The 26547-nt window shown below is 36.3% G+C and overlaps 2 protein-coding genes across 2 annotated transcripts in view; one reads left to right on the top strand and one right to left on the bottom strand.

The window, feature by feature from the left end:
- The window catches only part of LOC145692482 (uncharacterized), a 617057-nt gene that overhangs the window by 442494 nt on the left and 148016 nt on the right, over positions 1 to 26547 (top strand). The window lies entirely within an intron of this gene.
- Positions 1 to 26547, bottom strand: part of LOC145691949 (cholesterol 7-desaturase nvd-like) — a 66627-nt gene that overhangs the window by 2428 nt on the left and 37652 nt on the right. The window contains exons 6-7 of the mRNA XM_081767250.1: positions 13634 to 13864; positions 7008 to 7181 (exon numbers count right to left, since the gene is read on the bottom strand). Coding sequence (XP_081623376.1) covers positions 7008 to 7181; positions 13634 to 13864 — 405 coding nt within the window. The remainder of the gene's footprint in view (positions 1 to 7007; positions 7182 to 13633; positions 13865 to 26547) is intronic.

The raw sequence follows: 26547 nt of genomic DNA on the forward strand, positions 1-26547 counted from the left end.
TAATAAGAAATGATCAATATTAGTATTGATTCAATAGTTTTCGAGTTCTTTAAGATGAATAGTGACACACCGGATGGTGTTTAAGCCCAACTGTAGCTCCCATTAAGACCCATAGAAAGTGAAGAGTGACATGTAAAAATATCGAAAACGACCGTTATTAATGTCCAATCCATAGTTCTCGGTGTCACTGAGATAAATAGTCACACATCGATATCATTAAATTCCAAAGTGTATGTATGTGTCTACATATTTGGATGTATATATGTAAATGTATGTTTTAGTGTAACTCTGGAACGACTGGAACAATTTTAACCAACCTTGGTAGACATATAACTTACAACAGGACCGGCTTAAGCCAATTGGATCGATTGCTCCCACTCGGGCCCCGCGCTAGTGCCATCTATTCTATTCTCCAGTCTAATCTACTCTTAGTGCTGTTTTAACAGCATATTAGACCCTACAGCAAACAAGTGTGTTGTGGTTCCTATGAATAAATTTTGCTCCTAATACATGTAATTAATAGATACTATTCTGCTTGCAGGGCCCCCGGCCAAGTGGCTATGGTACCGTTTAGATGGCTTAGTCACATTAACACACAATGCAAGTAGATCCTATTATTTTAACCTTTAATTGCAAAATAACTTTTGAAAGTCAATTCGTGTAAGGCCAAACTAACAAAGAAGCTATGGTGTTTGTAGATATTATGACACATTTCAGACATCATTCTCTTATATTTTCCACTGTATAAGGATTGCTGATAGCTTTTGCTAAATTCTTAAAACACGTCTTAAAGTATAATTATCGTTGTATGAATGGCCGCCCGCAGAGTGGCAAGGGGGTAAGTTACATCAGCCATATTTTCAAGAAGTATTCAATTCTTCTTAATACATGTCAATACTTGTTAGAATCGCTTGCTGATACACTGTTGTATTTAATAGATTAGAATGAAATTCTACAGTATTATAGATATTTACTTTATTTAACATATGCACAGTGGCGTAGCCAGGACTTCATTTCGAAGTGGGTACGGGGGCCCTCGTCCGAAAAGTTTTCGGTAATGGGGATACTAAAACGTAATTTTAGGGTATCGTCTAACAAGTTTAAAATTTTCGAGGAGTCCGGAGCCCAACAGTATTCGGTAATGTGGGGACTTAAAACGTAATTGTAGTTTTATTTTAACAATTTCTCAAAATTTCTGGGATGTGTCACTAAAACAAATAGTATTATGACTATGTCCTTTTCAGATATGATTGCTAGTTGTAGATTTACATATATATAATTTTATATTGAAATATACCCTATATGTGTGTAGTCTATTAACTTTTACGCACTATTTAAGCGCACGTTTTGATTGCCATCCACTCTGACTCCAAAATCTTTATTAAACTTTTGAAATGAAATGGAAATACTATTCTTTTTATTTCACGTATTAGGATTTGTTCTTAGGAGATGGATGATTAATGAAAGGGAGTGATTATGAAATCAAATTTTGTATGCTCTCCCACCGGGAATCGGGTTCTAGAATATGTACTCCACAGGAGCACTCGCTAACCACTAAATTAGCAGGGAGAGCGTATATATAGGATGTATTCTAGCTAATGGGACAACTTGGAAGGGTGATAGTACATCCAAAAAGAAGCAAAAAAGTCGTAGGGAACGAGGGGTAAAATTCCATCCCGTTGAGGAGTGACAGCTTGTAGAAAGTGTGGGAACATGAACGTCAGAGACCAATACTTCAAAACCAATATACCGTTGAGAGTGCTGTTAAAAACGCCAGTTAGAAAGCCATACCTACTCTATTGAAAAATGCATGTTTGGTAACGCTGCAATGCATGAGCAAGGGATCCCTAAATGAACGGAGGAATTCCCGGAATGCTGCGAAGAAAAGAAGTATCCCACATTGGTTAAATGAAAGGTGGTGCATAGAAAACACGGTATTCTTTAGTGGTGCAGCCATATCTGAAGAAGTGGCAAGATGTTTGACGTTTCATAACTTGAGTATGCGGCGTTGCATAAGTACAACAAGTGAAAAACCGAATTGGATGTCGTACTAGTCATTCCGGCATAGCCCTGGTGAAACGGAGGAAAACCCTGACAATTGTCAAAATAGGCGAACTAGAAGTGCACAATGTAAGTATTGTGTGAATTTATACCCTGTGGTTAGCTGTGTTGGCCGAAAGTCTGTACGGATAACGGGAATGATTTCCACATTTTCCAGGTAGTCTGTTTCTCTTTCATTCCAAACGAAGACGTTACATCTGTTCCAGTAAATGCATAAAAGACCGCCAATGCAGAAGCTTTATGTTCACCCATATTTGAAAAGATATCATTAACGCTCATGAATCTCTGAAATCTTACAAAGCCAAAGGGAATCCACACGTACTGAGGTCCAGCAGTTTTAAAGATGAAAAAAAAAAGATATCACCAAAACAACTACATCAGTATCTACTGTGCAAGTTATAACTTTTGGTTCCATGCTCAATACTGTAGAGGAGAATCCTGCCGTCAACTTCCTCCTATTGCCTGCATTGTACTCCAGCAATTGAAGTTTCATCCGGCAGAGATGAACAAATAATGCCATCAATCTCTTGATATGAACCCAATGAAAATTTAAAAATGCATGATTTCCAAGTAACTTGTAGAGCCCTGTCTTTTTCTGATGACAGCAGAGGGAATCACTCCAAGTTTTTATTAGCATATTTCATTCTGCGACTTCGTGACGAAAACCAAAGCCTCTCTTACCTTTTACACGCTTCTTCAGGCAAGTTTTCGAGTATGTGTCCCACGAAATGTGTATTCTGTTTGCACGGAATCTCTCAAAATCACTAATTCTGTCTTTGAATTCCATATCACAGTATTCTTCAAACGTTCGTGATGTTTTGGGTGGAACAGCATGTACTAGTGCTGCCCGATCGTAAATAAGTGTATCGCAAAATCCTTCGAATTGTGGTGGATCAACAGCGTCTTCCAAGATTTTAAGTAGCTGAGATTTCTGACATGATCGCAGAACACCATTTGATGAAAGTGAAGAAAAGCTCTACATTATAACTTGCAAAGTTGCAGGTTACAAAGACTTCCTCCAACAGAAGAGACACTAAGGCAACATTTCCTTCGTTCAACATACCAGGGAGGTGAAGCTTGCCGTCGTGCATGCTCAGAGAAGGACAATATTCCAAACCCAGAAGAATGGTGATGGACCATTGTTGATGGGAATTTGATACCACTCTGGTCTTCTCTTCCCCATATTATGGAAGTCTGCAGAGAATTCGTTAAATGTGGTTGCTCCGGATGTGTTGTACGATGCTCTTGTTCAAAACCCAAAGTTCCATACATGCTGCTCTGCGCAAAATACACTGGTGGTAGACAGTGCAACAATAAATGATCAAGAACCATAAGAGCTCTACAGAAGCGGTTTAGTTATGTAGTTGTTTGTAAATATTTATCGCAATAATGCAGTATTTCTTGTAAAATAATTAAAATCACTGCTGTTTATCAAAATGAGTCTTTTTACACGTACGGAATCCTGTCGAAAAATTAGATATTAAGAAAGAATTATAAAAAGTTACTTAACAATGAAATGTGTGAGTAAAGTGGAACAAAATTCTTGTTTTGAAAAATGTCCAGAACCTGTAAAGTATAGAGCTGAATGTGTAAGGACAGAAAAGCTCCCTCTTAATGAGAGCTTTCGATGATTTTTTTTTACGACGTCACTAAATAAGATATCGGAATGGTGTCTGCACAAAACATTAACAATACTCCGGCGTATTTATGTGGTATGTTAGGATTGCGTACTTTCAATTGGAGCCGTTCTAACATAATCTAAATCGAACAATTAATTAGTAGATAAGATACAAAAAAAATTTAGTGAACTTCTTAAATGTGCTGAATATCCCCATAAGATTTACCTCTCAATAAATTTGGGGTCAAAAACTTCCCTTTTTTCGTATGTCATGGCTTCTTGAACAATATTTCATTTGAAACATTCCCTCATTCTAAAGAAAATGATGTACTAACCACAAACTTTATATGGTTAAAACTCTGTCCAGATATTTTATATCGTAATTTTCCTTACTTGTATATATGTTTTACTTCCAAACAGGATTGGGAAATATTTTGTCCACGACGTCACTAAATAAGATATCTAAATGGTGCTTGCAGGAAGCATTAACAATATTCCGGCGCGTTTTTTTTTTCGGTATGTTAGTGTTGCGTACTTTTATCTGGGGCCGCTCTCAGAGGATTCAAACGTTCAAGAAAAATGAATTTTCGGAGAAATTTCGCGCTTTCCCCAAAATTTTTCTTTCCCATACTTTATCGGGACATAACCAATATTAAATTTAAAAGATTGCGTCATTTTGAAGAGAATAGCATACGAATCATAAAATTTGGATGGATTGTACTCGCTCAAGGAATTTTAGATCGTAATGTTCCCTATTGATATATATTTTCTAATTTCAAATAAAATTGGGAAATATTTTTCCCATGTCATTAAATTTTTGATATCAGACTCATGTTTGGCAAAAAAAATTACCATTAAATAAATGTATTTTTCAGGATACAATGTGATTGCATATTCATACTGGGGTCGCTCTGGGGCTCACCAAACTTCAAAGAAGGTATTTTTTCGTGATAAATTTCCCGATTTTCCCCAAATTTCCCTTTTTTCACACGTCATACGGACAAATGCGATTATGCAGTTGAAAGACTGTTTTATTGTTAGGAGAATGCCTTACTAATCATTAAATTCGAATAAGTAGTGTTGAAGCAATAGCTGTTTGGAAAAAGCAATTCCTTGGCTCATGGCAGCCATCTTGAGTGGCCGCCATTTTTGTGTTCTACACGGATTTCGAACTGGATCTTCGGCTAAAATGTTACATTTTGACATAAACTATGACCACAAAAAGTGACATATTCCAATCATAAAGTGCAAAATTTTTTTGTGTACCCAACGTAAATACAAGTAAAACCTGAAATGATTCAGCTGAATTTAGTGAAACAGGTTTCTCGTAATTTGAGTTTATTTTACAATTATATACCCATTTGTTTCGACCCTGTCAATATGATAAGTTTTTGGTATCTAAAGTATGCATTTCTGGTCCCACGGTACTCAAATACTTATTATTATTATTATTATTATTATTATTATTATTATTATTATTATTATTATTATTATTATTATTATTATTATTATTATTATTATGGCCCACGAAATTTATATTAATTGTTAATTCGAGGTTTCGTCCTAACGACATTTTGGCCTGTAAGTTTTGGGTCAGCAAGATTTAATCCATGAATCTTTGGTCATGCAGATTTTGGCCCGCGGAACTTTGGTCTACGATGTTTCGGTCGCAAGATTTTGTCCATATATCTCAATTATATGTTAACAATTATTGATATTACAGTCAGAAATGTAAAATATAGTTTCTTCTTCATATGTGGGGTAGAAATGCCAAATCCTTGTTATTTGGAACCTTTTGACTGACTGATATATTTGCCGATTTTGGCCACACTTAAGAAAATGTGTCACAGAATCCAATCTTACTGGAAAGCTGAGAACTCTGATTCCGGAATTCAATACTGGTCACGAAATCGTAATAGTATTACTTCAGTGATCTTAAGAGAGATTTGTTAGTTGGTTTTAGTCAATTTAAATATTTGCAGTGCCGTCCCGTGGAAAATCAGCGCCCGGGGCGGGACTATACGACGGCGACCCCATATACATATTCCAAATAAGTTTTCCTTTTTTACCCCGTTTTCAACCGATTTTTTCGCTCCCCTCACTTCGGCGCTCGGGGCCGTGCCCCGCTCGTCTTCCCCCGGCACGGCCCTGAATATTTGTCTAACTTAAATTGAGGTGTACTTTGAAGTAAAATATAAATTTTATACTGATGATATTGGGAAAAAAATCCGATGAAAAATATCTGTATAATATCAAACACTTTCTTTCTTTAAATGATGATTGCTCAGTGCACGTTCGTTATATCTGCCTATTTTATACTAGGGATGGCTAGAACCAGTTCCTGGTGGAACCGGTTTTCGGGTCTGAACAGATCCGGTTTTAAAATATCCGGTTCCGGAACCGGTGTTTCGGATCAAGGTCTGGAACCGGTTCTTCGAATCCAGGTCTGGAACCGGTTCTTCGGATCCAGGTCTGGAACCGGTTCTTCGGATCCAGGTCTGGAACCGGTTCTTCGAATCCAGGTCTGGAACCGGTTCTGAAAACAGAACCGGTTCCTCGCGGGACCGGTTCCGCTGGAACCGAAACTTTGTTACCATCCCTACGCTAAACGCGAGTTGCTGGCAAGCTGTGAACAATATGCTAGATGAAATGGTGGAAGCGACAGGCAGGCGCCCAGGCGGCAGCAGCTTGTCTCATTTGGCTAAATAAACTGGGTAACTGGCAAACTCATTGGCTAAACAGGCAAACTGGCCAACTCATTTGGCTAAACACTCACTGGTGGACCAATTTTTTTTTTCTGGGGCCACAAGCGGGTCTGGGCGGGGAAGGCACAAGTGCATGGTCCTCTTTGCATTATTTTTGAAGGTGAACTTTGTGCCTCTTTACGGGTCTTTGGGGACTTTCGGATCCAGGTCTGGAACCGGTTCTGGAACCGTGTTTTCAGATCCAGATCTGGAACCGGTTCCTGAGATCCGGTTCTGGAACCGGGTTTTCGGATCCAGGTCTGGAACCGGTTCTTAAGATCCGGTTCTGGAACCGGGTTTTTGGATCCAGATCCGGAACCGGTTCCAGAACCGGTTGGGAAAACCGGATCTCCGAGAACCCGTTCCGCCGGAACCGGAACTTTGTGGCCATCCCTATTTTATACCAAATGAATATGCTCATATACGCAATGGCAATGTTTAGTAATTTGTAACAATGCAGTTAGAATTTAATCGGGCAAGTCGATCCTTTGCTGTGTAATGATAACGCAGTGCTTATAGATGATCATAAATGAGATGATATTGGTACTCGAAAGTGCATACATTTCTTATATCTAACAACATACCATAAAAGCTTCTCCAATCAAAAACAACTTCCAAACTGGTGTCCAGATACTTGATGGAGTATATAAGCGATGGACGATCTTCTGCAACAGTGGCTCAACAGGCGTCACTGTAAAAAATAATATTGCTGGGCCAATTGAGGATCTCAAGTTTAATTGAATGTAAGCAGGGCCTATCTGAAAAATACAAAATGTATAAAATATATTAATGCATGAACGTAATACTTAAAGTTTTCCTTAATAAAATCATCTATTTTTGATCCTTCTAACCAGTAGAAGAGTAATACAAACAACTTTTAGGAGACGGTTCATTTCATCTGATGAAGAAAAATTAATTCTATTATGCTTAAACCCTGTACTCTACGAAGACTTAAATAGCACTTCGAGGCACCCCAAACGAAATTCATTATTGTACACCAGAGATGGAGTGGGTCAGTGGGTCGTTTTCTGAGTGGGTCAGTGGGTCGTGGGTCAACAGCATGTCACCCACTGTGACCCACCACCCACCGTGACCCACTGTGACCCACTACCCACCGTGACCCACTGCGACCCACCACCCACCGTGACCCACTGTGACCCACTACCCACTGTGACCCACCACCCACCATGACCCACTGCGACCCACCACCACCGTGACCCACTGCGACCCACCGACTCAGTATGATCTACCGACCCTCTCTGCTCACTGCATTGTAGACAGTATCTTCTGAAGACTGGTAAATTTGTCTTCGTTTTACTTTCAAGACCTTCATTTCCCTTCCTTTTGACTTGTTTCTGTCTACTTACCTGAGGTGAGTATATCTAACCAAGTGAAAAAAGAACTTCAGGACTGTTGGATATTGATATTTTTAATTGTAATAATAGCAATAGGACTTCTACTACTACTTGGCTTTCAAGATCTGTGACTTTTTAGAGGAGCTAACCACTGGGAGAAATACATTTTTGAATCACTGTAATATATAAATTATTATATAAAAAATGTATGTAACTGTGTGCATGATCATCACGGTCAAATTGCAAAGTGAAATGAAATTACTTTTGGTATATAGTTAGGCCTTAATCCAAACTGAGATGTTATATTGCTTTTATTATAATGCATAATATCCTAAGGAGATAGAGAGGATCCGAATTTTTGCGAAAAAAATAAGTATCTCGCAAACCGTTAAACTTATGGAGCTGAAATTCAGTGTATTAACTGTTTATTGAAAATAAACAGAATGTGTCCTAGCATTTTTTAAAATTCCCCTTTATGGGTGTGTGGGAGAGGGGGCACTTTCTATATATGGAAAATTGGTAGTGAGTTGGTTTGTAAAAACGATCGACAATGATCGATGTTATTTAAGAAAAAAAAGTCAGAAACAAAAAATATAGTGCTTGGCTTCATATATCCATTGCTTTCTACTATAATAATTGCTGAAGCTTATGTTTATTATATGGAGCGCTTACAGCACAGGGCAATCAACCCAAAAACTTATGACTAAAATAGGCATAAAATTTGTACTGTAAGCTTAATTACGCGAAATTTTAAGTTTGGATTGTACGCATAATTATATGGAAAATTTTACTCTTTTCCCTTTACGTTGGTCTAGTTACCTTGATTTGGAACTTTCAAATTTCATCCTTTTTTCCACTGACAAGTATTGATAATTCAACAGGAAAATAATTATACTATGATAATTTAATTTAAATTCATCGTAATTTGGCACATGGCAAACAGCAGTGTGGTAATTGAAGGGGAAGAAGGAGGGAAATTCCCATTCACCTCTGAACACTCCAGGAACCTCGTTCCCTTTCGCTTTCTAGACGGGGGAGGGAACTTGGTAATGGCATCAAACCTTCATGTGTAATTACAAAAATTAAATTTATAAACAAGTAAGAAATCATCAGTTTATCAGGCTTTAATTGATAATTTATTCACAAGATTTCCTACCGAAGGCGTGGTAGATGAAGTTTCTGTTCTCCATGAGTCGACATTGCCAACTGACGTGGTCGATATGAAAAAGATGTTGTATGGTGATAAAAAGATGATACTTCTTGCTGAGTATTTCAAAACTGACTAAGAAAAATCGTTACCAGACTTAAGTCTAACAAGTAGATTGTCGATGAGGAGTTGCAGAAATCGGGTAGAAGTATTGTCAATTTCCACGACAGAGTGCGAACGGGGATTTCCCCTTATTAATTTACAGATGACTGATCTTAGAAATAGACTAAGTGCTGAAACATTGTCTAACTTGTTGTTCATCAATGTTAATGGCCCACCGCTAGACAAGCTCAAAGTACATGAGCTAGTTATTTCTTGGCTGAAGGATGGACATCATTCCGCTGCGGATGATTTACCACGAAAAAGTTCTGGAGGCCAACAGGAAATAAACCCGATTTCAGATTTGTTTTAAGGTGGAAAATTACGAGTCATAGAAAATGTATACTTGTATTAGTAATGGCTTATTTGTGTTATTCAACTTTGTACCTATTTTTTAGTAAGTCTCTTCTTTGCTTTAGGTAAATTACTTTGAATAAATATTCATCATAATTGCAATTATGCATATTTGTAACTTAAATTTAACGTGGTGTTTTAGTGATTACACAAATTACAATTATGAGCATACTTTATGGAGATGCTCTCAGGTAGGGTACCCGGGCACCTTTATAAACTATGAAAAACTGATTTTTCAAGTTTTTTTGGGGGGAAAAATACTGTGAACTGAGAAACCATAACTTTTTCCATATTGTACAGGGGTATTTTCCTGCGAATAGAAGTTTCTTTTGGAATGCGTTCAGAAATTAACACATGCAAGAATACTCTCTTAGTACAAGTATATTTTAGGCACACACTAATTTCCCTCCACCTCGAACTGTTTCAATTTCCTCATTGACAAACACTTTACCAATTCATATCGTAAAGGTCAGATCCACCGTTATTGTAACAGAGTGGTGCTTGAGCGATTGACTAGAAATTCAAACTCCGAGTAGTGACAATTTCACAGTCTTGTTTTATTTAAAGTGTAAACTCTTTAATCAGTACAGAAGAGGCCGTGGATCGTGTTCAGAGTTGATGACGATGGATTTTGGTTAGTCAGAATAGGTCACAGTGGATGAGAGTGGCTCATGGTGGGTGGTGGGTCACGGTGGATCACGGTGGGTGGTGGGTCATGGTGGGTCGTGGGTCAGAGTGGATCACGGTGGGTGGTGGGTTAGTGGGTCGTGGGTCACGGTGGGTGGTGGGTCAGTGGGTCGTGAGTCATGGTGGGTGGTGGGTCAAGTTTTCATTGACCCACGCCAACACAGTACACAGAAAAACAGACTGCACTTGCTCAAACTATCCTTTACCTTTCTATCCCTTAATCTGGTTAATGATATTCCAGTGCCCTCTACACATTTTGTTTACATTTTATTTTTATACGCAACTGTTTGAAATCCTTAACAATTTCCTAAAGGCAATTTTTGAAGTTATATCTATCTATCTATCTATCTATCTATCTATCTATCTATCTATCTATCTATCTATCTATCTATCTATCTATCTATCTATATATAGATAGATAGATAGATAGATAGATAGATAGATAGATAGATAGATAGATAGATAGATAGATAGATAGATAGATAGATAGATAGATAGATAGATAGATAGATAGATAGATAGATAGATGGATATATATATTGTTACGATGTAACATTAGGCTGACTTTCAAACTAGGGTCAAGCCGCCACTGATTTATTTCGGCCACTATTGACGTGAGGTTACCCTAATCTTGGGGCTCTTGTAGGTACCATGACAACGTGATTACTTGTATTTTTTTTTTTTTTTTCATTTTCTAATTCTCCCACACTCTTGCAAAAGGTAACAGAGCAAGCCACGGTTAAAGGATTTACTTGAATAAGTATCCAATGATAAAAGCATGGAAATTTATCAGTCAAACAATTCATCTAATTGAGCGTGGACTAAAGTCGGAATATTCTGAGATCTCTATTTACGCAATTACAACAGAAATACGAAAAAGGGTTCTCCTGGAATAAGATGCTATGAACTGATGTAATTCCAAAGCTGAAAATAATTCTGCATATCCTAGAAGTTGTGGGTTGTGTTATTATTCCAAAGAAAGGGATTACCTCCACATATGTGATAAAGTTACATAACTTTATCAAAAAAAAAAAAAAAAAAAACTTCTGCCGACAGTTCCTGAGTGGGTAATCCTTACGACAGACAACGATTATAAAAATAAGAGAGAAAATTCCCTTAGGGGTGTGATGGCGTTCCTTGTCTTGTGCTGTGCTCGTCTTGTGCGGTGCTCGATTCAGCGTAGTCGTGCACATCGTGCATCGTCGTTGAAGCTATCTCAGGTATGTAAAAAATAAAACTTTAATATTTTCTACAGAAAGGCAAAGAAGGTGCAGATATGAAGCTAGGGAGGCTGAAACTTCGGAGTTTAACAACTTTCTGTCATTCAAATCATTATCTCGAGCTTAGTAGATTATTTTTGCAACACTTTCCTTTTTGGACGTAGGTAGACTACCTTACAGTCGTGAGATAGCCAGTGAAATAAAGGGTATTCAAATTGGTGTTTAATATTAGGAAGATAAACTACATAAATGATTAAAACATGATACTGAAGACGCCTCTTGTAAACCTTAATGAAATGCTGATTTACTTCGGAATTCTTATTTTGTAATTTTACTATATAAATTATTTTAACTAGTCTTGTAATAAGTTTACTAGCTTAAAGAATTATTTCATTTTTTAAATCGATTAGGCCCTACTGTTCTAGAGTTAATGACCATTATCAGCTCTTGGGAGGATTAGTCGATAGACATACTATGCTAATCGATCCCGTTAGTGTATTGTAGCTAACGTCCCCGTTTTCTTTATAAGTATCCTGTGAACTTGGCGCTGATGACAGAAGGTTTTCCCCAGGCAGTCTAGATAGCGAACTAGGTGCTGTCTTATCCAAGGGACATGATACTTTGAGTTGCTTAAGCAAGTACTGAATTAGAGTGAGAGACGCCGCCGTGAACGAAAGGTTTGCCGGAATCGAACCTTCTCGTATGAGTCTCACTCTCCTTCAATCTTACTCTCTTGAAACCTACACTCTGTGCATTCTCAACTATATGATACTTGCTTAGGGAAGATTCGCCTAGAGGAACAGTCTAGGACCAACCTCGATAATGGCAGACATGGGAATCTAAAACCCATATTGGGTAAAGTAAGTATGATTCTCTTTCACGATTATTCTTGAAATCACATAACTAGCGGTCTGCATACTTACGTAGTGACTAAATTAGGGTCGCCACTTGAGTCTTGCCAACTCCCTCAGTTTTTGGTATTAAATGCAGGGTGTACAAACACACACACAATATATATATATATATATATATATATATATATATATATATATATATATATATATATATATATATATATATATATATATATATATATTATACATTCTACAATGATTGTCTTTCTAACTGAATAACTGTCTGCTAGTCATCACTCCAAGGAGAAAGTCAGAAAATTACTGTACTAGCAATATAAAGTTTGTATCATGATACACCAGTTTTTGTGCTAATTTGTAAACTATCTTTTCAGATCCTGTTGAATTGATGTTACTGCCAGAAAACTAGGCAGTGGCATAATGGGCAATATGGAATGCAGAACTGTGGTTAGGCTTTATTTTCAAGGAAACTCGGCACGAACGATACGTGAAGAGTTGGCATGTGTGTGTGTGGAGGCAATTTTGTTTTGGTGCAAGAAATTATTATTTATTTATGAACTGCGTATGTAGGAAAATACAGTGTTAATTAGCAAAGTGTATCTAACCTTGATTATCTATTCTAAACGTGACACACATACACTGTACTCTTCTATGCACACAATTCTTTTTAAGTAATATTTTGTTAGTACCAAGGCTAGTCACATTAATGTATTTTATAATACCGTGTCAAAATTGTAAGAATCCAAAAATTGTTAACTAGAATTGTCGCACAGTCAACTCAAGGTCTGCATTGAGACATTCATGTAAACATAATGTTTACAAGAATAGCTAAGAGAAAAAGATAAACAATAAAATATACGAGACAAGAAATTAAATATCTGTTCCAATACCAAAAACTCTCTCATGTTTGATGTATCAGTTCCTTCGACGACAAGATTTCTTACGAAATTTGAAATCCAGATCTGGCAGAAAAAAAGAAGAATCTACTTTGTATAGAGATAGGGATCTCCCTTTTAATTGTTCCTTTGTCATGTGAAAATTATTAATTCTCTTTGTGGGCTCAGTTTCGTCAAGGTTTCTGTGAACCTTTTTTTCATTTAGGCCGTTGGCTTAGATTAATTCTAAATAGTCATTGAATTAGATAAAGGTCTTTGTTCGTGGCATCCATTCAATAAACGACATGGCCTGTTAGGCACGTGAACCAATTTCAAGAAGGAAACTTTTCCAAAAATCTACGAATAGCTTAAAGTTCTAACTTCAGTATTGGATTCTGCCTGCAGTGATTGCCTTAAGGCATCATTAGAGACAACTAGTTCACTGAAATTTCGCACTGTAATTTATGATTAGTGTAGTTTCAGATAAAAATTTATTACATTTTGACTTGTATTTGAGAAAAACACAAGGAAATATACTTACCTGTTTTCCCATTACATCCATTTTCAATGTCATTATTTTGTTAAACAACTGTAAATTGTGCTGCAGTGATAGCGATGCACAATGCTCATTGGGAATGGGATCTTGTTTCCAGTCACACTTGTAATTGTGTCGGGCAAGTTGCCCAAGCAGTCCGAATTTGTTGCTGCCCAAAACTAAAGGAGCGTGTACGTAGTTGATATGTGCCAAGTCAGCGCCGTTTTCTGCCATATCCTGAAGAATGAAAACACATTAGTAAGTAGCTGATCACTCCTGCTAGTATAATCCTTGTTGGATGAAGTCGTCCTTTGTTATCACATTAGGAAATGCCATTATTCGTATAAAATGAATATGCTGTAATGGTTTTCGTAAGAAAACTAAGTTTCGAATCCTAAATATTGAATAGGTACCCAAAGATAGATAATCCTCTTCAAGTAATGAATCGTCATCAATAAGAGGGGAGAGAGCCGAGAAGTTGGTTTCATTTAGCATGTATTAATCACTCTTTATTTTGCGTGTTCTTTGCTTGCCTTATCAGTAGTTAATACACTGGCGGATTCGTGAAAGCTAAATATGAGTCGAGAGAGTAAACTATGGGAATACCTGTTTCTCTTGTTGAAGTAGACATGCACGCATTACAATCTACTTTTGTCTGAGTCCAGTGTCTTATGCAAAGGAATAAATAACAAAAGAAAGAAGTAATAAACGTAAAACCCTTAAAATTATCTGCACCATTTTCATTTAATATTTGTTTTGAGAGCAATTCTTTCATTTTCTTTCTTTTTCTTTTTCTTTTTTCTTTTTTTTTTAGTTCAGGTACCTCATTCGATCTTGGTTCCACTTTTTCTCTTCTGAAACAATTTGCTTTTATCTACTGGAATAGTGGTTTATTGTATATACATTCCATTGTTATTTACCACCTACGTCCCATGCTATCCTACAGTGACTATGATATTAACTGTCTCTGCTGACCACATGCTTTTTATTAACAATAAAGAAGCATGAAGTTTGCTATTTACTCTACAATCACATCATGGTATGAGTCAACAGTCAGACTAGAGTAATTGGTATCATACTTATATTTTATCACCCTATCTCTATATTTTATCACCTACAGATATACGAAAATGTATTCCAAGTTCGAAATTGAAGTTTAACAGAAGCCTGTTTTTTTATTAAGAGCTTAATTCCGGTTTCATTTCAATTTAACCTCAGTTAGCCATTGCTGGTCGATACGTCAGTGCAACCCTAATTCTCTATGCTGCTGACATAACTGCGCACTCAGCAGAAAATAAAGATAATAATAAAGGACATCGCTCAGAAAAGGTATATTTCACAAGGACTTACCTTGTGTTAGCATTCTCCATGATTGTCAGAGAGCTTTCAGTCTGTCGAAAACACAAAGCAGCGAAATATTTAATTCAGGTCTAAGACAAATTCGATTTCTGATCATTGAGCAGTTAGTGTTGACCTCAGGCAATGCAGGTCTTCTTCGTCCGTAACAAACAGTATTTAAGGATTTTTGCTATGCTACTCATCACTTTTTTCAATTTAAGTTAATAACATCAACACAATGAATGATATCAAAATTATAAAGTGAACCCGCTAATATTGAGAAAATTCTATTAAAAAGTAATGTTTGTTTGCAAACCTTTTCTCACATATCAGAAATTTGAGTACGCATCCTATCATGTTCTAATTCTTGGACAACCAAATATATATATGACTACACGAAAGGAAACATTTATTTCATGTAATAGCATTTTATAGGTATTATTTGGTCACTTTTTAAATCATTTACATTTTTCATTCTCTTAAATTGACTACTAATTTTTTTTAAAAAAATGTTGAAGTGAAATTAGCGAAAAGACTGAAGTTTTCTGTATATATGGGTGTTATGAAATTTATTTCAGAATACAGAAAGTCAGGACAATTCCTATTTTTTAACATAAATTTCACTTCATTACCATACCAGGAAGAGGATTATAACACAGTGCATATAATTTAGTTACAAAATCACTAACAATTACACATAAATGTTATTAAAAGTATGAATACTCTTGTTAATAACTTCGTACCTTAATAATTTCAATGAATGCGTGTCAATGCTTCTAACTAAATAACTATTTTCAATTTCGGTAGTTCCGAAGGAAGTGACTAATAACAAAGAAAAACAAGATTTGCTGTCAGATATTAGTCAAATTTATGAAAGTAAAATCTCCCATTTAGATAAATTACAAAATGGTTGTACTGTTCACTAATTCTTTCTCGTATTGCTAGAGTATAACTTCGTGGATGATAGAATTACCATGAACCATACCTCGCTACTGTTTCACACAGATTCATCCAGTGTATACAGAGAATCAAACCGTTAAGAAGAATATCAAATTGTGAAAGATTCGTTAAAATATTAGACCAAGAGCCAAGCGCGTGATAACTCCTCCCCTTTGCGAACTTTTGCCACTATATTAGAAATGTTCCTTAAGTTCCTTAGAATCAAAAAATAGTTGTTGGTCAACATATAAGTGCAATACATGGGTCCTGGAGCCCTTAAACCTTTACCACACACATATATTTACAGACATCGATGGGATCTCTTTAAATGACCGTAGATCATACCGTTAATGCAACACTGGAACAAGTTATATCTAGATCGATTTATAAGATTGTAGGCTTTCAGTTTAAGTAATGAACGGGAAATTTCTGTGTACAAAGGAAAACTAATTGAGGGATATTTAAGAAAATTTCCTTTAAAAGTCCATTGCGATGCTTTTAGTTATTACGTGACAAAACTGCAAACTAGGTGAATAATAAAATGTATTTATGTGTCCTATTTCATGTTCAACTTAAACTGAAAATTTAATCTTGATTCATCAAATATCAGCAGAGCCAATATGTATTTTATAGTCTTCACAATTTTCATAATAATTGATTCTCATGGAGTACGAGTATGACTTTGTGTCAATGTTCCGTTTTATTTTTCTATAGAAAACAAGCGATACAAATTACTCTAGTTGATTTTCTCATTCGTTATATTATGACAGGTTCCCAGTACCAAGAAATCCCCCAGGAAGGTTGTACTGGTATGCTATGTTGGTCTATGGTATAATAGAAATTGTTTCAAAGCAATAATTTTACTGTGGTGCGGTTAAATTATGTTCTTTTCAAAATACATATTGTTTTTGTATTCTACAATGAATACAACTTCCAGACATGTCTGCTGGTATGTGAAGTTATCAAATAACTCTCAAAGTTATCGCGTAGGCCATGTATTCTTATAACATGTGCACAGATAATCATGTTTAATATGGTATGTAATATGTAGTTTTTTAATTGTCGTAATATTAAACAATTTGTTATATTCTTTGAGTTTTTATCTGTCAGTAAGTTGATAATAGTAGCACATTCGCCCTAAAATCCACGTGTTCTTAGTTATTCTGAAGAATATCAAACGAAATGAAGCCAGTCATACAGAGGACAATTCCAACAAGAAAAGGGATTGCTGTTGTGAAAAATCAAAAATTCTGTGTAATATATTACGCATAAAACGAAACTGACATGAGGACGAAACATTTCAACGAAAAAAAGCTTTTATAAAATCTTTCAGGTCAGAGAAATGGGTCAGGAGAGTGGCACTACAAAACTGCACCGTTTAACATCAGTTTGCGTCCAAATTTCTACAGAATACGACACAAACAAACACAGTCTATCGCTGGAACTACCAAAGCTTCACAAAATAACCACGATTTCTAAGTCAGTCTGCTGAATCGTGTGTGGCGAAAATTGTACACTCTTAGTGGATAATTCACCATATTTGGAGCGTACTGCTATACGACAGTATGTAGCAGATGGAAAAAAGGGAAAGGATGTTTAATGGAACTCTAGTGACATGTGTCTCTAAAACAGCTGAACGTGCCATTAAAGAAACAACTATTCGATAGGAATATGAAGCACTACTGTTATAGATTCAAGACGTTGATCTCATAGTAGCAGAAATGAGATACCAAAACTTGTACGAGATCGTCGAGACAAAATTGTTCATGGAATTAACATACCTAAAGATAGATTCGTTGAAGGCACATTCTCTGCAGGTATGTCAGTAAGTGTTTTGGTTACTGAAGCAGCTTTGTTTTTACTGCGAGCCATTATTAATTACCATCGACAAGCGTCAGATCTTTCGTGGCTGCTCACGGTAAAATTTATTTATTTATTTATTTCAGAAAACAACAGGCGGATGCCTAATTACAGTTTTCCATCATGATAATATAATTTAAAATACACACATGATAACAAAATAATACGATTGCAAAATACTTTAAAATACATATAACATGATCTACACCTTATTTATTTAGAGTAAAATTCTGTGTATAGCTAAAAATGTCTATCTCTGGGTGCTTTTCTGACACCTTATTACACAATAAACACATTTTTCTGACAGGCGATACATCCAATGCATCAGTCCTTTGCGCTGAAAGATGGAATATGCTATTATGGGGTCTGGTTGCTCTATGTGGGACGTGAAGTTTGATTTCTGATAGTAAATATTCTGAATCTACTGTACTATGTATTATTTTATGTAAGAAAGATAAAATGAAGTGAGTCCTCCTGCTTTCAAGTGATTGTAATGAATATTTGCTTCGAAGATCTTCATACTTCTCAAATTTAGGATATATCCCTGTTTCTTTATATGTTAAAAAGCGCACAAATTTATTTTGAATGTTTTCGATTTTACTTGTATATTTCTTACTATCAGAACCCCATATTATCGCTGCATATTCCACCTTAGACCTTACATAGGCAATGTATAATGTTTTGAGGACATCGGTGTTAGAAAAATCACTTCCTAATCTCATCACAAAGCCAAGGTTCCTAAAGGCCTCACCAACTACTCTGTTGACATGAATATCAAATGATAGGTTTGACTGCAGAGTGACTCCAAGATCAGTTATATAATCCACTCTTTCAATTGGTGTTTGATTAATAGTATACACATTGCGGACATAGTTCATTTTCCTGGTGTATAATACTACTTTACATTTTTTAATATTTAACAGCAATTTGTTTGATTCACACCATTGGAAAATAGAATTTATATCGCTTTGCAAAGAAATAGCGTCTAACTCCGTGGAGATACTACGATAGATTTTTAAATCGTCAGCAAACAATAGTTTGTGGGAGGATGTTATTACAGGTGGTAAATCATTAACAAATAATATAAGTAATAGAGGTCCTAAGTTCGATCCCTGAGGCACACCAGAGTCTACGACATATTCCTCAGTTAGAATATTTTTGTATCGAACGCGATATTTGCGTTGGCAAAGATAGGACGCTATAAATTGTTGAAGGTTTCGTGAAAAATTGAATGTCACAAGTTTGCTTAGAAGTATATCGTGATTAATTACGTCGAACGCCTTGGAGAAATCTGTATAAATTACGTCTACTTGTTCCTTTTTATCAACTTGATTAGCTATAAAATGTGTAAGTTCTGAGAGATTAGTTACAGTTGACCTCTTTGGCATGAAACCATGTTGAAAGGGAGATATTACTGACCGTACATGTGAGTAAATTTTTTCATATATAATAATTTCAAATACCTTAGATGGGGCAGATAGCAGTGTTACCGGTCGATAATTTTTTATTTGGTCAGTAGGACAACCTGTCTTGGGAATGGGACAGAGGTCACCAATCTTCCATTTCATAGGAAACGTAGAAGAAGCTATTGACTTGTTAAAAATAGCCTGTAGGGGATGTTTCAGTATTTCTGAGCAGCCTTTAATGATGTACGGTGGTATTTTATCCGGCCCACAAGATGACCGTTTCTTAAGTTTTTTAATAGCATTCTCAACATCTTCGATGTCTATAAAGTTAATATTTAATTTGTCCAGAATTTCCGAATTATTGTATTGCTCCATAGGAATAAGATTATAACTTGATTTATTGTGCAATTGCTACAAAATTGCTGCAATTCCAAGAGCTTATACTTACCTTATCCTTTTAGCTGCAAGTATTACGGGTCCAAGTCTTCGGAAAACACGCCCAAATTTTTAACGCAAGATGTTTGTTCAGCTGTTTCAGGAGTAGCATGGGTTGATGTCAAAACAGATGCTATTAGGTATAACAGTCAGATATCTCACAGCAATACAACATTAACTCTGCTCAATCGTACGGGCCACTCATCTTCATATTCACAGATACTTGAATTAGAAACAGCAATGTATGATTGCGTTGTCAAAGCGGTAATGACCTCCAGCCTTCACTTTTAAAAGATTCATATGCGTTCTCCCCCTTTTGATAGCATAATTTCTGAGGATTTGCGTACCACTTTCAGTTAAAAGGGTAAATATAAACTAGATAAGAGACGAGGTAAATCTGAGCTTTGAAATGTAGCATTTCCGCCGTGGACTGCCACGAAGGAATTCACACCTGTCGGTGGTGATTAATAAAAGCTCGCAGTAACAGTAAACCTGTTTCAATAACCAAAACACTTACTGACATATCTGCTCAGAGTGCACCTTCAATGAACTTATCTTTAGGTATATTACATCCATGAACAATTTCAGCTCGACGATCTGGTACAAGTTGTGGTAACTCATTTCGGCTGTTATGAAATCCACTTCTTGAATCTCTAATAGTAGTGATTCATATTCCAATCGAATAATTGCTCCTTTAATGGAATGTTCAGCTGTTCTGGTGACACATGTCACTAGAATTTCCCATAAAACATCCTTTCCCCCTTTAGCTCTTTTTTCTGGAAAAAATACGCACTGCTCTTCGTTAAACAGGATGTTTGCTACATACTGTCGTATAGCATCACGCACCAAATATGGTGAATTATCCACTAAGAGTGTACAATTTTCCGCCACACACAATTCAGCTGACTGACTTAGCAATCGTGGTAATTTAGTGAAAGTTTGGTAGTCCCAGCGATAGACCGTGTTTGTTTGTGTTGTATTCTGCAGGAATTTGGACGCAAATTGATGTTAAGCGGTGCAGTGATGTAGTGTCACTCTTCTGCTGCATTTCTCTTACCTGAAATATTTCATAGAAGCTTTTCTTCGATGAAATTTGTCATCGAAGACAATTTCCACATGTCCCTTTCGTTTTATGCGTAATGAATTACACAGAGTTTTCGATTTTTCTCAACAGCAATCCCTTTCCTTGTTGCAATTGTCATCCGTCTGACTGGCTTCTTTTTGTTTGGTATTCTTCTTCAGAATAACTAAGAACACGTGGATTTCAGGGCAAACGTACTACTATTATCATCATACAAACAAGCAAGAACTGAAAAAATATATCAAATTATTTACTATTACGGCAATTAAAAAAAACTACACATTGCATACTATATTAAGTGCGATTATCTGTGTGCGCATGTAATAAAAATACATGGGCTACGCAATAACTTCGAGAGTTGTTTGATAACTTCACATACCAGCAGACATATCTGGAAGTTGTATTCATTGTAGGATACAAGAACAATATGTATTTTGAAAAGAACATAATTTAACCGCACCACAGTAAAATTATTGCTTTGAAACAATTTCTATTATACCATAGACCAACATAGCATACCAGTACAACCTTCCTGGGGGATTTCTTGGTACTGGGAATCTGTCATAATATAACGAATTAGCAAATCAACCAGAATAATTTGTATCACTTGCCTTCTATAGAAAAATAAAACGGAACATTGACACAAAGTCATACTCGTACTTCCATGAAAATCAATTATTATGAAAATTGCGAACACTATAAAATACATATTTCCTTTGCTGCTGTTCGATGAATCAAGATGAAATTTTCAGTTTAAGTTAAATATGAAAAAGGACACATAAATACGTTTTATTATTCACCTAGTTTGCAGTCGTGCCATGTAATAACTAAAAGAATCGCAAGTGATTTTTAAGAATTTTTTCTTAAATATCCATCAATTAGATTTCTTTTGTATACAGAAATGTCCCGTACATTACTTAAACTGAAAGCCTACAATCTTACAAATCGATCGCTATATACCTTGTTCCAGTGTTGCGTTAACGGTATGATCTACGGTCATTTAAAGAGATCCCATCGATGTGTGTAAACATACATGGGTGGTAAAGGGTTAAGGGCCCTAGGACCCAGATGTTGCACTTATATTTTGATCAACAACTATTTTTGATTCTAAGGAACCTAAAGAACATTTCTAATATAGTGGCAAAAGTTCCCTAGGGGGGAGGAATTATCATGTGTTTGGCTCTTCGCCTATAGTTTATATATATATATATATATATATATATATATATAGATAGATAGATAGATAGATAGATAGATAGATAGATAGATATAGATGTAGATAGATAGATCGGGTGTTTCAATACAACACCGACAACGTTAGGGAGGTGATTCCTGACACCAGGATAAGACAGAAAGTATAGATCAACCTGGGTGCACAAATACTTCCTTTCGGAATTATGGGCTGCCGAAAACTTGAAAAAATGAAACTAGAAGGTCCATAGCTCCAAAACTATGGAACCTATCGTAGTTGGGTCAAGACTTCACTTAGGAACTAATATGTGCACTATCCAAAAATACATGTTTCAGGATCCTAAGGTACTCACTCAAGTGTCAATTTTTAGAGAGGCAATTTTATTACGGGCATATAATTTGAAGTACTCACAAAGTACCTATATAAAAAAATCGTTACGAAAGTACAACAGGTTTCTCAAACATGAATATTTTTATAAGGCAGATACTAGTTCCTAAGTGAAGTCTTGACCCGACTATGTTAGGTCCCATAGTTTTGGAGCTACGGACCTTTAAAGTTCACTTTTTCATGTTTTCGGCAGCCTATAACTCCGAAAGAAAGTATTTGTGCACACAGGATGGTCTACACTTTTCGTGGGGGCGCGGTGGTTCAGTGTAGAGCATTCACTTCCGGTGCTTGGGGTCCCTGGTTCGATCCCAGCTCACGCCATGTGGACTGGCTTTGTAGTGGACAAACACCGTGTTCGTGGGTTCTCCCGTTTCCTCTCACTTCCATCATTCCACCATTTCATTTATTTCTCATAATCACCGTCTTCTTTAGCCCAACGGTCATAAGCATGTGACGTAAAACTCAAAGATTTCATTTCATATAGTTTTTTGGCTTATTTTGGTGTCAGGAATAACCTCCCAAACGTTGTCGTTGTTGTTTCGAAACACCCATATATATATATATATATATATATATATATATATATATATATATATATATATATATATGTGTGTGTGTGTGTGTGTACGATGCCGCAATATTCTCCTTTCTAAATATTCTTCAATGACTATATTCTATGCTATCATTCAAAGGGGGCCATTGGGTCTATTCACATGTAAACAATACCCCTAGGTACACCTTGTCTCAAAAAGGTTGAGCGCATTTTTTATTGGTGTTTTGAGGCAAACATTTTCTAAGTCCAACTTCGGGTATCTTCGGAAAATAGTAAACCAGGTTCGAACCTCTAAGCCAGGCTTTGCAATCGGAAAAAGTTTGCAGATGTGTTTTTCTTCTTTTAAATATAAGAAGACTTGTTATCAAGTGTAGAAAAAGGCAACATTGAATGAAATACTTAATGATACAATATTTCGAAACCTTGTATTAATGTCAGCACATGCTTGTTTGTCATTTAGCTCTCCATTAGTGATGGAACATTTAGATACGTTAAAGAATCTTTCCATATGTAAAAGAATGCTCAAAATTAAGACATAGAATATAACTATCTCCTGAGTACTAAAATAAAAGTCAAAGTAGAACAAAAACAGCGTTTGTAGTGGATATGAATGTCATAATTTTCTTGAGAACCGTTATACATCGCTAGAAGCATGGCTCCAAAGGTCCTTGTGTTAGCTCATTGGTAAGCTGTCAGATTTCAAATCATAAGGTTGTGAGTTCGATTCTCTTCTGGGTCAATGCTTTTATTAAATTGTATTTTCCGCAATGCATGAAAAATTATATAAAATAATTACATTAAAATACATCAGTTGTATATATACAGTATAACATAATCATTGCAGAACATAGTAATTATTATGTTTAAAATATAACATCTGAGATAATTTTCACAGTAGGTCGGTATTATATATGAAAATTTTAAATACAAGCTAGGAAAATCGTTTAATAGCAATAAATAAATTATGTAGTGTATTTATTTGCAGCTATTTGTCATACAGATGTAACTTCTCAATATTCTCATTACAGCATGTCATTTACATTCGTGAAATACAGTATATTCCTACGGATATAGAAAGTGTATAAACAGAGTGTCCAAAGTCGGATCCTGCTTCAAGACACATAACTTTTCCTGATCCCCTTAACGTCACGAGAAGAAACACAAATTCTCTTTAGAACGGAATGTCGTTACTTAGAGTTTCATTCGAATACGTTGAATATGCTTTTATATTTTCATCTCTCTCTCTCTTTCTCTGTCGCTTTGTTAATGTGTGTATGTGTGTGTAGCGGAACATCCCAAGTTGAATACATTTGCAAAGTATATGAGCATCATTGTCATCGAATACCGGAAATTGAAAGTCGTGTTTCTTCAGGTTGGGTTTGCGTGTTTATGTTAGCTCACTGGAAGAGTACGGGCTTGGCAATGAAGAGGTCTTGAGTTCGAAGCCTGCAGCGTATTATCATTTTTGTTAGCAGAATTGCACAGAAATTGGATACAAGGAGTGGTTTACTTCTAGAAATATTTTCAGAAGCGTTTAGGTAGCCCTGAAAAGGGCTGTTTTCGGGAGTTAAGGCGGGAACATTAATATTGTGTCCAAGACTCTTCTGAATTTATTACACGCCCCATTCTTCTCGGCATGAAATCTATTAAATGGGTGACAAATTTATCTCCTTCCCCTACCTCCACACATGCTTCGGAAACAAGACGCCACAGGTCATCCTGAGTTCTTGGTGGATCTGCCTCATTCCAACTGTCCCTTAGAGTACGCTTCACTTCTGACCACATATTTTCCATCTGATTGAGATCTGCTCCACGAGGCGGCCAGTCAATTAAATCAATCTCAGGCTGCCCTGCGAACCCTTCCTGAACCACATGGGAAGTGTGTATTGGCGAGTGGTCTTTCTGGATGTGAATTACACCATCAGGCTGAAATACTCGTACAGATGGCACCATGATATTACTCATAATGTCTAAGTACTGAGCACTGTCCAGATGTCCTTCAATTCTGTGAAGCTGTCCTGCTCCGCGACTGGAAATCCAACCCCAACATGAAATAGATCATGGCCACTGCGATTGCAAGCAACCGCACATCCAGGGTCATATCGGATGCCTCTCGGACGATACACAAAACGGTGTCCCTCATTTGATGTTGTGAATATGGAATTATCTGAGAAAACTACGTTTTCCCAATTGTGACCCACATTCGCTTGTGCAAATGCGAGACGGTAAATTTTGTGGTCGTCTGAGAGTTCTCCCTTCACGGCAGCAAAAGGGCCACGTAACCCAGCATGTCGAAGCCTTCGCAGAGCTGTATGCTTACTACCAGGAAAGAGAGAAGCTTCCCTTAGCTGTTTAGACGTCCTTAGTGGGTCTAACCGGGCTTCGTTTATTAATCTCGCATCTTCGGCTTCGGTTGACACATGCGGACGACCAGGAGATCGTAAATTACCAGTCTGATTTGTAGCACCATATTTCCGAAGCCATCGCCTTTCTGTAGAGGCCGGGACACCTACTCGCCTGCTAGCTGCAGTTGCAGAATAGTCTTCCAACTCCCATAAAGTAATTACTGCTGTACGTCTATCCATAGTAACCAATGTTCTGAGCTGTGAGCGGGAAGCAATAGGTAAAAGCTAGTACCTGACGTGTGATTAGTTACTTGCACGAAACGCCTATTGTAGGGAACGACTTGGTGAACGACTCATGAAAGAAATCTGAAAATGGTGCGCCGTAATAATAATATTAAAAACAGTTTTTATAAAGTAATATTAATACATACGAAAAGCTGTTTAAAGAATGAATTGTTGTACTGACTTTACACGTATAAAAACATATACCGTATACCAAACAGATTGAGCGATATGATGATAGCTGTTTTGAGATGAACACTTTCGAAGTCCAACTTCGGGTATCTTCGGAAAACAGTAAAGTAAAGCTGCTGGTTCGAACCTCCAAGCCAATCTTAGAAATCGGGAAAAAATGTACAGATATGTTTTCCTTGTGTTAAATATAATAAGACATGTGGAAATGGTATTAAGTGTAGAAAAAAGTAACATTGATTGAAATACTCAATGATACAATATTTCGAAACTATGTATTCACACTCTCGTTTCCTCATTGTGATTTCCATACGGAAAAGAACATTTACGTATGAGCTCAGTTATATTTCAGAAGCAGCTTCCGAAAAGCGGTCATGTTAGCTCAGTGGTGCACCCCCGAGCGTTTAAACCGTGAGTTCGATACCCGTTCAGGTGAGATTCTTTTATGATATTCTACTTTCCTCAATGCATGAAAATTATGTAAAATAGTTACATTACAATTAATCAGTTGTATATATCAGTTGAATATATATCTTCATACCATCAGTTGTATATATATCAGTCGAATATATATATTCATATCATTTCACGACATAAGTAATTCTTATTTTTAAAATATAACATCAGAGGTATTGACAGAACGTTGGTATGTTATATATGAATATTAAATACAAATTAAGAAAATCGTCTAATAGCAATAAATAAGTTATGTAATGTATTTATTTGCAGCTATTTCCATACGCAGATAACTTCCCAATATTCGCATTATAGCATTTAGATAGAACATATCGAAAATCGGATCGTGGTTCAAGACAAAAAACTAGCTAGCCCCAAAGTGTCACATAAGAAATTCACGAATCGCAAAAGTAAAGTGAACGGATTGAGAACGGTAATACCTTAATCGCTCTCTCTT

The sequence above is a fragment of the Thermobia domestica genome, chromosome 8 (assembly GCF_964235325.1).
Source record: "Thermobia domestica chromosome 8, izTheDome1.hap1.1, whole genome shotgun sequence".
Taxonomy (NCBI): Eukaryota; Metazoa; Arthropoda; class Insecta; order Zygentoma; family Lepismatidae; genus Thermobia; species Thermobia domestica.